The following is a 15,207-nucleotide window of genomic DNA, read 5'->3' as shown; positions in this document are numbered from 1 at the left end:
TGGAAGCTTACTTCTTGGTAGAGTTTTCTGCTTTAGAAAAACCTGCTGTGCTGTGACCTTAAAGTGTATTGCTTATGTTCATTAGACCTGTTTTTGCAGAAATGCATCCAGGCAAACAAGCATTAAGAAGTGGAATATCTTTCACCAGTGCTTGGCTGCAAAGTGAATGCTGTGCTTGTGTTTTCCAGCTTGGTGTTTCACTTGGTACTTTAGGGGCTATACCAGCAGCAGCATTGGATCCTAACATTACAGCACTGGGAGAAATACCACAACCACCAATTATGGGAAATGTGGATCCATCCAAAATTGATGAAATCAGGAGAACAGTCTATGTTGGAAACTTGAACTCCCAGGTACCTTTTTTTTTGTTTCTGTGTTGTGGAAATACTAACAGAAGGTGTGAAAATGTTATCTCTGAATTCTAATCTTACATGTTTAAAGAGTTTCCATTAGTTAATGACAGCATGAATTTAAACATAACCCCCTAATTTTTTTTTTTTTTTCCTTGATGTTTTGAATTTTGGAGGTTCATATGCTAGTCAGATTAGATCAGGCTTTGTCAGAATACCAGAGAATCCCTCTAGGTCAGTTAAAGAAGCCTACTTCTAATTGTGTGTGTTGATTAAATGTACAGTTTGGTTGTGTTAGATAAGCAATCCTCAGAAGTCATGAGATCATGGTAGCTGTCCACAGCACAGTGCAATTGCTTAGGTACAGTAAGGTGGAATAATGTGTCCTACTGGAAGTTGCGAAATTAGCATAAATATCTTCCAGTTAGCAGCTTGGTTTTTTGAGAGGTGGTCTGATTAATTGAAAAATACTTGCTTTTGACTGATAACAATATAAGTATTACATTTTGGGGTTTTTGACTTCTGGAGCAGCTACTGAGTGTGAAAGTACTATTGATTGTGATAAAATGAAACAAACTGGAAGCTAGAAGAAACCTACATAAATCTAAGTCCTTTAATATTGTTTGGATTTTTTGTTTTAGTTGATAGAAAGTTATAATTAGTAGCTTGGAAACAGGTATAAGGAAATTTCTTTCAGTTATTTCAGATTAGTTGCCTGAAAAGTGCAAAATCCCATGCAAATTTCTTTCATTTTTTTTACCTAGGTGAAGGACTAAGTGCTTGTGGCTGCACTATTTAAAATTGTAGAATATTCTTTAGATTAATGGAACTTAATGTAACATTCCCAAATTCATGTCACCTTTCTAATAATGATGACATGTCATTCCAAAAATCTGTAGCTTTTAGACTACCCAATATATTAGGTAAGTGTTTTTCATTGTACAGTTTGCTTCAGCTGAGCTCTTCAACTCTTTCTAGACTACAACAGCAGATCAGCTGCTTGAATTCTTTAAGCAAGTTGGAGAAGTCAAGTTTGTGCGAATGGCAGGTGATGAGACGCAACCAACACGATTTGCTTTTGTGGAATTTGCAGACCAAAATTCTGTACCTCGAGCTCTTGCCTTTAATGGAGTTATGTTTGGAGACCGGCCACTGAAGTAAGAAATTAATTATCCACATGGCTGTTGAATGAGAGGTTTCTTTGTATCATTGTACACGAATTTATGAGTTATGTGTAGCAAAATGCTGTGACTAATATTTTTTTCAGTATGAAGACCTGTTGTTAACAAACCAAAACATTTTTATTAACTGAAATTTCACAGTTTGGTGTACATTTCTCTCAATAGAATATGTATAGCATTGAGTAAAATACATTCATATTAATCTTGAGGTAGTGTAAGCTATACTAGTGAAAAAATCTTTGAAGTCCATGGTGCTAATTAAGTTTTCAGTATGATGTGAATGTAGTTAGTAGGTGTTAATGTGGAGTTTTGATCTGAAATAGAGAAGTAACTTCCTAGACTTCTACTAAAAATATTTTAACACAAGAATATTGTGCTGCCTTTCTTTAAAAGTGGTAAGATTTCAAAGTATTAAAAGATACTTTGGAAACTTGGAACAGATGAGTGTTACAAATCTGTAGTTTTGCTGAACTTTTAAGTTTTCAATTGTATACTAAGTTGAGATGTTTTCCTTTCTTGTTTTTCATTTGCCCTGTTCAAATGTTTAAGGGTGAAAGGTTATTATTTTTCTTTAATTTAGGATAAATCACTCCAATAATGCAATAGTGAAGCCTCCTGAAATGACACCACAAGCTGCTGCCAAGGAGCTAGAAGAAGTGATGAAGAGAGTAAGGGAAGCCCAGTCTTTTATATCTGCTGCTATTGAGCCAGGTAGGTATATAGTGTTTATTACTGAACAGGCACGTGTTTACCTTGGTACACATTTCTAAGAGCATTTTCAGATGCAAGACAAAGGTATCCAGAGGAATTCAGTACATGCTGGGGGAAAAAAACCAAAATAATCAATATTCTGTTCATGAATCTAAGCAGTGAAATGAAGCTTTTTATTTCATTTCAGATACATGTTCACCGAGTGTTTTCAAACATGCAAATTTAATGCTAAATCAATACTTAATGATGGCACTCTTTAAATTAAGAGCACTTGAAAACGTTTAAAAGAAAATGCTTTCTTATTTCTGTTGTCCTTTAGCACCAATTAATGCCATAGTTTCACAATCAGAGTGAGCTAGCATGGTTCTGAGAGCAGTAATATTATGCTCTCCTTTATCTGCAGCAGGTTAATTTGGTTACTTTTTCATGGTGGCTCAAGCCTCTATGCATCCTCAAAGCAAATGGGATCAGAGAATAAATCTGGGATAATTATTAACATATTTTAAAGGACTTGTTTTCATCCAGATTGTTTCCCTGTTCCCTGTTAACACTGAGATGCCAACTCAAGGAGGAAGGTGGTGTTGTGTTGAGAGATTAGACAGGCATTCCAGTGGTGATTTATGCTGGCTTAAACTGATTGCAAAACCATGGCATAAGAAAAATCTCAACTTAGTAAACTTCCTACTTCTTTTCATCAGCAACTTTTTGCCATTCTTCTTACTAACAAACCCAGATATTGCCTTGTGTTGGTTAGATAGTATGGAGTCTTGAGGGTTTTATGGGGGACGTTATTTTCTGCTGTGTTTTTTGGTTAGAAGTAAAATAACTCTAGCACTTTATCACTGTTAACCAACAGAATAACAATTAGACTCTGAACCATGATGAGCTCACTGTTAATGTTTCTACTGACTTTTTGGCCTTCGTCAGACTTTTCAGCCTGTTCTGTTCATCCTTTCCTCCTACAAAACAGTGAGGAATAAAACTTCAGCATTTGTACAGTATTTGAATTATCTAAAAATACAGATAGTAATACTTATTTATATTTTATGCTTGTTTTCAAAATTATGCCTTCTAAATTTACTCTCTTTTTCTCAAGTTACTAAAAAAAAAAAAACCAACCACAAGGTTATTATATTAAATAATAGACCAAAAAAAGGACGTGTTATGATCTTGTGCATTGTGGCAGCAACATAAATCCCATTCATATTAGAGCTAGCTGTTTATAATTATCTGGTTTATGTGTACTGCTGCAGGATGGCTGCACTCAACGAGTATATGCAATGACTTTCTTGGATGTTTCTGAAGGATATTTGCAAAGAAGGAAGATGTGCAGAGAGTAGGCCCCTTGCAATATATGTGGTACATTCCACTTGTGCCAGATTGTTAACTGGGATCTTTAAATGTTCTGAGCTTACACTGCAAAGTGGTTTTTTCCTCTCAGAGTCTGGAAAGAGCAGTGAAAGAAAAGGCGGTCGATCTCGTTCCCATTCTCGTTCAGAATCCAGGTCTAGCTCAAAATCCCGATCTAGGAGGAAAAGATCACACTCAAAACACAGGTATGCTTTTTGTTTCAGACTAAGATCATACTGAGATTTTTTGCATGGTACTTGTTACTGATATTTTTTAGTTATCAACAAGTATTCCTGTAGAGATTACTAACTTGCACCCAGCAGATGAGTGTAATCAGAAGCTTTGTCTCCGAATAGATACTCTTTTCTTCTTAATCCAAAATGTTTTTAGGATTACTTTCAGTTAAAACATACTACAAGGCACTTCCCGTGCCATGTAAAATAATAAGTTCTCTGGGTTTTTGGTACATTTTATGTTTTGCACATTAGGCAGCATAGCGAAATAAAATGTTGTGACCTGTATTTTAAAGAGAAACCTGCATTTTGTGGATGTTGCTTATAATTTACTGGTAACACCCTGAGCAGATAGGCTGGCTGGTTTTTGGTATAGAATTCCTATTGTCCTCAAATTCTAAAAATTGAGTTAATAAATGCAGTGTTTTTATTACTGTCCTGTAAATGTGAACCTAAGTTTTTAAAAAGCATAGAGAAAAGGCTTCAGGAGCGGTTTCTTATTTTTCAGGTTTTGTTTGCTTAGCTAAATTTGTTCAGTTCTGAAACAGAAAATTATTAGATCATTCTTTAAGTATAACCATTAAGATTTTTTTCTGAGAATGAAACAGCCTTGTTCTGTGATAATTATAAAGGCTTCAAAATGGTCCAGATTCTTTCAATGTTTCGAGTATATACTGAAAACCTAGGTAAATCAATCTAAAGATACTTGGCTATGTTAAGAGAAAAAAAATACCCAACATTTGGAATGTTATTTGATTGCTTACACTTACAAAAGGTGAGTGTTGTCCATATTGCAGCAACAGCTGTGATGCATCCTTTCATTCATGTCTTTAAATAAGTCTACTAGGATATTCTTAAATACAGAAAATCTGGTGAGAGGGAGTTATCATCAGTTACACTAATAAATATGGTACAAGTGCAGGCTTCAATTTTGCAATAGCAGGAAACCGCAGCATGTGTTTTCTAATGACTTCAAAATGTTAAGTGCCTTTTTAATGCAAGAAGGACCATTTGGTCATTTCTTTATTGGTTGTTTTTCTGCTGTATCCCTAATTCAAGGCATAACTCAAAAACAAACTGGTTTTTGTGTAACAATTCAGTAATTTCAGTATTACCTTGTTTTGTCAAAAACCAAGTGGAATTTTAGAAGATAAGCACATTTTTTTTAAATGTGGAAAACCTGTTCTTTAAATAAATGTTAATTATTATGATTTATCACATTTTGTTAAATTGTTTAATATTGCTACTGTCAGTTTTGAGAGCATGCTGAAAAAAAGCCAGTCTGATCTGGTGAGGAATCTTCATCCATAAAAATAATCTATCCTTACTGCTTTCCTGTTTTACTGTTTTATATAACATCATTTTCATCTCTGGGACATAAAATTTATTGAAGGTTGTGTGCTTTAATTCTGTTACAATTAACTGGCCTTGCAGTTGATTTGTATTTCTCTGCTGGTAAAAACAAAGCTGTGGGTAAAAAATGGCTTCCCCTCCTCTTGGTATATATTATTGATGCCATTTGGGACTACTTAAAAACAGACACCAGACAAAATTAAGGGAATAAAAAGTGATTATATTTATTGAAGGGCCTTCAGGTACATTTAGGGCAGACAAAACCCCCCCAGGGGCTACACCCAAAATGGACGATGGGTCATAGGTTTTCACACTTTTTTAAGTTTAGTCCATTTGCATTTTGGAGTTTAATCTTTAATTACAGCTTCAGGTAATAAAGGCATTTACCCCGAGTTTGCTCTCCCCCCAACTCACTTTTGTTTACATTTCTCGGAGCCTGAAAATGTAAGGTGTCCTTGATTCCCAGGCCTAGAGAGGAATTGTTATGTCTGACCAAAATGGGAGAGGAGTAGCTAACATTCTGTATGGAGTAAATACACTAAAGAATTGCAAGACTGCAAGTGCATGAAAAATAAAAAATCTAAAATCCTAAGGCATCATTACACTGTGTGTCTTGAACTTGGAAGGTAGGTGCAACTGTTACTTTTTGTACCTCGCAGTTCTTCAGGTTTTATTGAGTAATACAGGTGATCTTTCTGCCTATGGTAAGTTAAACTTTGTGGTACCTTGTGAAGCCAAGTATCCAATGATGTGATTTTTTGAAACTTAATGTGAAAGCTCAGCTTTTTATTTTGCTTCCATGGGGAAAAGGGTCTTCCAAAGGCAGTATTTTGGAAAAAAAATTAAAAGTGTTCTTCAGCAAATCTGCATAAAACTCTTTTTTAATTTTTAAATCAGAGTATCTGCACTTTAATTGCAACTGATATCTATGCTAAGAGATCCTTTTACATGGAAAGGATCTTGACTAAAAGCTGCATCACATATCATCGGGATTTTTTATGAATTTAAATTATAAGGATGGAGAACAGAGCAAAATGAGATTGTTGCAGTCAAAGTCATCCTTCTTTGATGACTAACACTTCAGTAAATGACTAGGCCTGGAAAGGAAATAAAATGTAACTAATTATTATTGCTCAGAATTGTCAGAGATTTTATGCAGTGTTATTTCGTAAGAAAAACTGTTGTAAATTATATTAGCTTGTGTTTTCCAGGTTCATGGAGATTATTAGGAAACACTGGTATAACTTAAATGGTTTCAAAGTAGAGCATGTACACCTAGTGAAGCATAAAGTATCCATATTTGCAAAAACGTTTGCAGACAGGATGTTACTAAGGTGTCATATAATACTATGTGGTGACACAAAACATATATACTGTCATTTTGTTTGTTGACTTCATTTGTATGAAGTTTCAGTATTAAAATACTTTTCTTCTGGCATTCTTCATTTAGAAGTAGATCTGGCAACAGGTCTCTCTCAAGACACAAGGACAGACGCAGATCCCGAAGTCCCCTGAAAAAACGATCTAGATCTACAGAAAGACGGAAATCAAGAAGTCGCTCTCGTTCTCGGTGAGTTCTGTTCCACTAAATGGTACTGTTAGTTCACAACACAGGTTTTGAAAAAAAAAATGAACAAACCTTTTAGGTGACCCCAAAGGGTGAAGTCTCATCCATGGGACAAAAGGATAGAAAGTAAATTTTAATACTGAGTATAGCGGTCTTGGCTAGGATACAGTTAATTTTCTTTCTTGTAGCCTTATGGTGCCTCCAGGGATTCAATGATCACTTTGAGGCACTTGAACTTCGATACTCTAATCTACATTTGTACTAACATCTAAAAAGAGTTACTGAAAAGAGTACTTTTGTCAGGCTACAATCAATAATTAAGGAATATCCTGTGTACCTTGTGAACCCATAAAAACATGGATGCTTGTTTGATGTGTATCTGTTGAGAAGGTTCTGCTCAGACTGACCTTGATTCTGTATTGTGAGAACATGTATAAGGTTCTTGTGAATGACCTTTTATTTTCATCTTTGACTTTTCTCATATGTCAGATAGCAGGAACAAATGCATGTTGGTTGTATGGCATATATGTATGTCAGGATGTAGTATGTGTGTATTTTATCTAGTTTATTAGGTTTTATGTCTGATCATCTAATTACTAAACTGTGAAATTTTAACAAGATCATAGCATAATTTTTTGAGAGATGAAGTAGTGAATAAGTTCAAACCAAAAGTGCCTGTGAAAATAGCTTCTTGAATGCAAGTCTTGGTATGTTCTTAGTTTAATTTCTGTAATTCCCTTGATTTATTTAAAGAGAGATTTGTACTTAGGTTGTGCAGCTGCATCTTGTTCTATGAGATAAGTTTTGTGGGAAAAAGAGCTGCAGATCTGTGGACCTATGTGGAAACAAAACTAGGCTGTGTAGGTTTTATTGGTGGATCCTTTTGATTCTCTGTTTCTGTTCTCTGGAGCTTCTTGAGACATCTGCTCGCTGGAAGAGGAAAGTCCAATGAAATCTCTGTGATAAATTAACTAGAAGGCATTTCTTGGGAGGCTGTAAGGCTGGTTATTGTGGGGCTATTTCATCTTTATGATGTTACATTCCATTTCTGAGACTCCTAACAAGTACTTGACAGAACCTGATGGGAATCAAAGTTGTCAGGTCATAAAGCATACAACAGTCTGCTGTTTATTTGCAGTTGAGAAGAAGATACAGCCAAACACTTCTTCAGTTTGAGGAAAGTTTGAGTGCTTAGGACCTTTCATGTGAGAAGGAGTCTCTTTTAGAATCTGTAAAAATCTAGAATAGATACCAATACCAGGTAACTTCTGTCAGTCTGGTTCTTCTTGACACAATAAGGTCTGCTAATCAATTTGTCCTCTACTTCTTTCTCCTGTTTCTGTCTCTGAACAATTGTTCTTTCATTATGTGTCTCTATACTAAAGAGGAAAGATGGAATCTTGCATTTTCAAGTAGTCCTATACTAAAATGTAGTCTTCCAACCAATTGTTAGCTAATTAGTTTTTGTTTGACTTGATGACTTGAAATCAGATGGAATTTTCCTCTTTGTTCTTTTTATGAACATGTATCATACTTCCTGTCCCAAAGAAGCTGTTTTCCTTCCTTCTGTTTTTACTGTGCTACTGTTTTACTGTAGTATTTATGTTAGCATTTTTCAGTAATTTTCAAATTCGTAATGACATTATGGATGGTTGAATTGTCTTGATTGAATTTTGATCTTATATTTGTCTTCTAAGGGAATCTGGTGACATTTTGCCCATGTTTTCTTTTTATTAGTATGTATTAAGTCTTGTTGGACTTCCAAGAAGTTCAAGGATATCTGTGTGAGAGAAAACTGTAGAATATAAAGTCTTCGGTCAGTCAGCTATCATTATTCATCTCGCAGTGATTAATCTGAAGGTGATTTTATGTGGATACATTCTTAGTAAAGAGTGGATTTACAGGTTGTAGTGTTTGTCTCACTCCTGGCAAAATACAGAAAACTTATATATGTATAATTGTGTAACTGTGAGGTGAAGAGACACATTCTCTTCAAACATAGTAGCATCACTTCAGAGATAGTGGTTTGATTTGGTTTTGGCCTCACCTTCTCCATTTTGGTTTCCAAATTTTTCCTAGATGTATATGGCTGTGTATTTCCTAGCTATATATAGCTTTCTCTTATTGTGAACAGGGGTGAAAAATTAAAATACTGAAGAATTACTATTTTCTAACATAGACACACATTTTATCCTGATGTATACTAAGAAGTTAGTCGTAATTTTAATTGGAAAGTTCAAAGATGAATTAATGGGTTTGTGTTTGGCTTTTCACAGGGACAAGAAAAGAGACAAGGAAAAGATCAAGGAAAAAGAAAAGGCCAAAGAAAAAGACAGAGACCGAGACAAGGAGAAGGATAGGGATCGAGACAAAGACAGGGAGAGAGAGCGAGATAAAGAGAGAAATAGGGAAAAGGACAAAGAGAGAGATAAAGAGCGAAGCAAAGATAGAGAGAGAGCCCGAGACAAAGACAGGGACAAGGATAAAGATAGGGACCGGGAAAAGGAAAAAGATAAAGACAAGGAAAAAGACAAGGAAGAGGTAGATCAGAACAAAGAAAAAGAAGATGCTGAGAAAGAAGGAGAGAAGGACAGAGAGAAGATTAAGGACAAGGAGGGAGATAAAGACAAAGGAGGGGACAAAGAAAAGGACAGAGACAAAGAGAAGGAAAAAGATGGGGATAAGGAGAAGGAGCGAGAAAAAGAGAGAGATGATAAAAAGAAGAAAGATAAGAGATCCAGAACACCCCCAAGAAGCTATAGCTCTTCAAGAAGATCTCGTAGCTCCAGCAGGTTTGTTTAGTATTTTTCATGCTTGCTTTTTTATGACTTGTCAGATTAGTGAGGCACCATCCTAATTTTTATGTATTGGTATCACTATGTCTCTTACTAAGTAATTTTGTATTATTTCTGTTTTGTTAAATCTGTAGATTTTTCTTTAAAGCAATTTCTTTTATAAAAAGCTCGATATGATGCCTTATAGAACAGAGTTTCTTGTTGGGCTGCTGGTGCTTGGCTTTCACATAACCATATTATATAAACCTTGAGGACAGTAATCAGATGATTCTTGTGCCATTTCTGTATGTTACAGACAGACAAAAGTTCTGACCAACATCACATGCATCATCTTTGCCCTGATGAAAGTTTGATTCACTGTTACATAATTCTTTTATTACTTACATACTTCAGCATCTTGGTTTGTAGATCTTGCAAACAGCTGTTTGCTAATATTTGCCTGTCCTTGGCTGGACAGCTGAACTGCAGGAAGCAAGCATGTCACTTGGCTGGCTATCCTTTCACAAAGTGAATGTATCTCAGTTGGATGACATGGATACATTGTTTATTTGACTAGATGGCGAGCTGTAAGTTAAAAGTAACATTCCTTAATGACTGCTAACAGTAAGCAGGAAAACAATAAAGTTAATGTAGTTGTTGGTTTTGGCTCTGAGGGGAGCTTAACTGGCAGGATGTCTGGATAAATTCATTACAGCAGAAAAAAGATGGGAGATTATAATCAATCTCTGTAAGCAAACTCAGGCATATTCTAAAAGCATTGCAGCTAAGTTAAATTTAGAAGCATGGGTGGATGAGGTCCCTTCTGTTACATCAGGAATTAGGGAGTTCAGTAGTATTGTATCAGATTTAAGTACCAAATTTTATCTGTAACCTTGAGATAATGAAATGCTGAATGAATTGGACAAGTTACGCCTATTGTAATAATATTACTAGACAAAAGCAGAATTTCTCTAGTCCTCACAATTCATCAGTACAGGGTTTGTAGAATGCAAAAAAGGGTGTAATGGTTCCTGAACATTGTGTTTGTGTTATGAGGTTTATGGGCAAAACACTGTTTCTTCCTTAAGCATATGCAGCTTTCTATTTAAATGAGTGAAAGACCCACATAAAGATACTTCTATCAGCTTTGAAACCATATTTTTCAGTCCATGGGCTTCAGAGTGGTGAATTGGATAATTGCAGAAAAATAAGGGTTTCACAATATTTAGCTTATATAGGAACCTTGGTGGAAAACCAGGTTTCTAGTGCCAAACAGTAAGTGTAGTTAGCTGGGTGTTACCAAAACCTGATACTCTAGTTTGCAATAATATATTGATATATGGGAATATATGGGAAGGCTCCAATGTCATGTACTTGAGCAAAGAATTCTTGTGAAAATTAGTGCATTTCTTCTAGTGCAAAGCACAAAACTGTACTTTGGTATGATGCAGATATTGTTAAACACAGGCAGTGTTCTTCTGAAGCTGGAAGTTGAGAAAATACACTTTTTGTTACAGATTTACAATTTTTTCTTCAGATATAACTATCCTTAGAGCGTCAATCAAAGACTGGTGAATGTCATTCTCAGGGACTTAGTGGGACAGGGTGCATTCTCTGTAGCTTTGCAAACAACAGAGAACTAGCTGGAGGTTGGCTGATCTGGCATTTAGAGAAACCTCAGCAGATAGGAGAAATGGACTGATAGTCATCTCTTGGAGTTGAACAAAGAGAAAGGACAAGTCCTACACCTGGGCAGGAATAATGCCATTGCGCCAGTATAACATTGAGACTGACTGGCTGGAAGGCTGGCTGGCAGGTTCTTGCTCTCCTCCATCCAAAAATCTAACTGGATATGGCCCTGAATAATTACTCTGATTGACCCTTTTGTAAGGTGAAGAAGGGATAGGTTGGACTAAGTCATCTTCAGAGGGTTCTTCCAACTTCAGTTACCAGAGTAACCTCAGTAACTCTGAAAATTAATTGTGAGCAGGTTGGGTTACATTAGGGGTCTCTCTTTGGTGATGGACATTGCATGGTTGAAACGGTTGCAGACCTTTCTGGTGAAGATTATTCAACAGATAGGCATTTCAGTTGCCTGAAATTTCAGTACAGCCGTTGACTGCTGATCGTGTAAAATGTAAATGTAAAATATGGTGCAAAATAGTTATCTTTGTGGAGAAGAGGGGAAGGTGGAATAGGCCATACAAGACCTTCTAAGAACTAGAAGGCAGCTGATCTTGCTTTGCTGACAGACTGTTTGCAAGTACTGGAATTAAGATTTGTGATTCCTAGCTGAAAGGAGACAGACCAGGGGAAGAGAAATCAGTTGGAAAAGGAGCTATCTTACAGGCTAGCAGAGCCAATAGCATCGGGTGACACGCAGAATGTTATTTCCTTGTATAATTAAGAGACATAGGATCCCTATCAAAGTATTCAGAACTTGTTTTTCTTAAATTTCGCTGTGTTAAGTGTTGTGTAAGAGATTTAATGAAATGGGTGCACAAAAATCTTAGGTACAAATGTAATAGAGATGAGAACAAATGTGAGACACTGTTATAATTCTTCAACTTGAAATAAGAAAAGCGGAAACTGAAGATAAAATTTCATGAATAAGCAGTTTCTAGTTTGAACACAATTGCTGAAGCGCTTGGTTTGTATGCTGGAAAGCAAAACTAAGTGGGAATGTAGTTAGTGTAGCTGAATTGACAGGACTGAGAGAGAATAATCAATTTCCAGTATCCTCAATTAAATAAAGGTGATGATTAGTGTGGAGATGTTAAAAATAAAGTGCATGTTGACTAGTGAACGGCTGATTAGTGACTGTGTTATTTACTTAATGATTTTGAGACCGTTTTATATTTTTGTTTATCAAAGATAAATCAAAAGCTTGCTGAGCAAAGTACTTCAGAAATCTTGTCCTGTGCAGCTTCAGGAGGTCACTGTCTTGGTTTTGATTGAAAGAGAATTAAAATTTCTTTCTTACTAGCAGCTGGTACGGTGCTGGAGTTTTCCTTTTTTTCCTGCTTATTCTCCTTCCCTGGTGGGGTTGGGGGTATTGAGGTTGAGGAGAAAAGGGGGCAAAAGAAGGCCGGAAATGCCACTCAGGATTTAATTGTCATTTTGGGTTAAACCATGGCAGTTCTTTTTTGACTTCTCTTTTCCTCATCTGTCCTTCCTTGTTCAGTCTTGTTAGGCTTTACAAGTCTCTGCTTTGAGAGTTGAGGAAAGAGTATATTAGTAATTGAAACAAAATAAAATAATTATAGTAATAATTGTAGTGGAAAGGACAGAGGGGAATAATGCCCAAGACAAACAAATCATGCACTACACAATTGCTCACCCCTCATGGACTTTTGGCCAGTTGGGTCAACTTTCCTGGCCATGCTCCCTCCCAGTGTCTTGTGTACATGCTTGCTGGTAGAGCATGGAAAACAAAAGTCCTCAATTTCAGGATAAGTAACAACTAAAACATCAGTGTATTATCAACATCATTCTCATACTGAGTCTGAACACAGCACCGTTCCAGCTACTAGAAAGAAAATTATCCTGGCCAAAATCAAGACAGTCACAATAGATGGTATTGTCCGACTGTCAATCCATATAGTGATACTGGCTATCACTTAATGTGTTCTTTTGTTATTTATCTAATAAGTATTGATTTCTGAGCTTTTCTAAATACTGAAGATAAAAACATTCACAAATTTTAGAACCTGTTATCCATAAATATAGCTTTTGTGCTGTGTCTAGAAGTAAGTTTTAAACTTCCCTATTTTGTCTTCAGTTGGTGTTTGAATCTGCTTTTCCTGCTTTACAAAGAGTTGATAGGAAAAAATAATCTTGACAGATGGGTTCTGCATTTATATTAATTGAAGTTGTACTGGCTCAGTTTTTGCTTTAATTTAATGTGTGCTTCAGTATAAATGACCAGTTGTTTCATGTTTTGTGGTATTCAAGATCAGACTCCATAATGGCAACTTTAGAAAACTCCATTTAGTTACATGAAACATACCAAGCTCTTCCATGTATTACAGAGTGATGACATTCTGTTTGCTAAGCAAGGACCACTAGAAAAACAAAGGATTTTACTTATTCTGACTTTGACAACAGCTTGGGCTTCATTTTTCCCTGTTTTCCTCTAAATCAACTAATTCTAGCTCATATTTAGGGATTAAATTTCAGTCAGGTTAAACTGAAGTTGCAGTGGTCTTTGGGTTGTATATTAGTTACATTTTGAAATTCATATTGCTCAAGTTATACCTTTTGTCTTAATATGGCTCTTCATTTAACTGAACTGTTTTCCTGACTGAAGAAACTTTTAACTGATACAGTATTACCAAATTCAGTGTGTTTTCATTGTTATCAAGCACAAAAGAATTAAAAAACTTTTTTTGAGAGGACACATCCTTTTTTTCCTACTTTGGCCTTTCCTTTCCTACTAAATAAGTATACAAAGTTTTTTTTAGTTCATACAGTTCATATTTTGTTGGTAATATAGACTGTCAAATTCAGTGGATGTGTTAGATCGTTGTAAGAGTTTTTTACCTCCTTTATTATTTTTGGGTTTTGATGATACTGAATTTCTTGGTCCTGTAGAGAAAGGCGTAAAAGGAAGAGCAGAAGTCCTTCCAAATCTCCTAAAACATCAAAAACAGCAAAAAGAAAATCTTCACGAAGTCCTTCTCCAAGAAGGTCAGTTTGATATAAACACAGAAGTTAAAGATCAGTGAAGAAGGAAGAATTTATAGTCGATTCTGTTTTACTGCCTTTATGCTAATGATTTCCGATTATTTCAGTTGGCCAGTATGATTCAGTTTTAATTTAACTCAAAACTTAAACCAGTTTGAGCTCTGGTATTCTTCAATGACATGGTTTCAAATAAATCAGCAGTGCAAATTGCTTCAAATCAATAAAATCCCTTCATCTGATGAAGATTAATTTTCTTTTTTCTGTGCAAATACATTGCATAGTGGTCATATGCACTGTTTAGCTCTCTTCAGCCAAAATAATCCCATTATCATTGGGAAGGGTTTTTTTGTTAAATTTTGGGAGGTTTTTTGAAAGTCTATTCTGGGGGTTTAGTTTGCAGTCAAATGGTTTGAAGTTTGTTGTAGTTGGATCAAATCCTAATTTGAATAAAAAATTTCTGAAACAGAAACAAGAAAGAAAAAAAAAGAGAAAGAGATACAAATAATGAAAGAAGAGAAAGAGAACGCTCCACTTCCAAGAAAAAAAGTAGTAAAGAAAAAGAGGGAAAGGAGAAATCTGACAAAAGCACCACTGCTTTTAAGGTAAGTATGTGTCACCAAGTGATCAGCAGAATGAAGTGGTTGGTAGTGAAGCAATTACTGAAATTCTCTCTGCACTATTTCTTTCTTTTACTCCCTTCTTTTTCTCCTGTTCCTTACCAAACTAGTGCTATTTAGTGTTTGCTAGTTGCGCTTAGTAGGGCAGTTGTAAGTCTATATATTTGAACTTCAGTTGACCTGTAGGAGTTTGTGTGCTTAGGTTGCAGAAACATCTTGTTTCTCTTTTATGTTGAGTTCCCTGTGTTAGGACTTGCCTGGCTCCCTACTTGTAGGAGCAGGCAGATCATTGACTAACAAGCAGTGTTCATGGGCGGCTTGACTGTCAAACGGAAAAGATTACTTTTTAAATAAACTCATGATGCCGTTCAAACTCTCCCTCATT

At 35.7% G+C, this 15,207-nt stretch overlaps 1 protein-coding gene across 3 annotated transcripts in view; it reads left to right on the top strand.

The window, feature by feature from the left end:
• The window catches only part of SREK1 (splicing regulatory glutamic acid and lysine rich protein 1), a 36,211-nt gene that overhangs the window by 14,329 nt on the left and 6,675 nt on the right, over positions 1-15,207 (top strand). For all 3 annotated transcript variants that reach the window (XM_005530084.3, XM_088053974.1, XM_088053975.1), the window contains exons 4-11: positions 189-353; positions 1,329-1,507; positions 2,112-2,242; positions 3,684-3,798; positions 6,629-6,748; positions 9,022-9,537; positions 14,113-14,208; positions 14,672-14,807. In XM_005530084.3, coding sequence (XP_005530141.1) covers positions 189-353; positions 1,329-1,507; positions 2,112-2,242; positions 3,684-3,798; positions 6,629-6,748; positions 9,022-9,537; positions 14,113-14,208; positions 14,672-14,807 — 1,458 coding nt within the window. The remainder of the gene's footprint in view (positions 1-188; positions 354-1,328; positions 1,508-2,111; positions 2,243-3,683; positions 3,799-6,628; positions 6,749-9,021; positions 9,538-14,112; positions 14,209-14,671; positions 14,808-15,207) is intronic.

Source organism: Pseudopodoces humilis, chromosome 4, assembly GCF_049639895.1.
Source record: "Pseudopodoces humilis isolate 2021_Gansu_Grassland_sample_001 chromosome 4, ASM4963989v1, whole genome shotgun sequence".
NCBI lineage: Eukaryota > Metazoa > Chordata > Aves > Passeriformes > Paridae > Pseudopodoces > Pseudopodoces humilis.
Note: the sequence above shows the minus strand (reverse complement) of the source record. Positions and strands in the feature narration are given on the sequence as shown.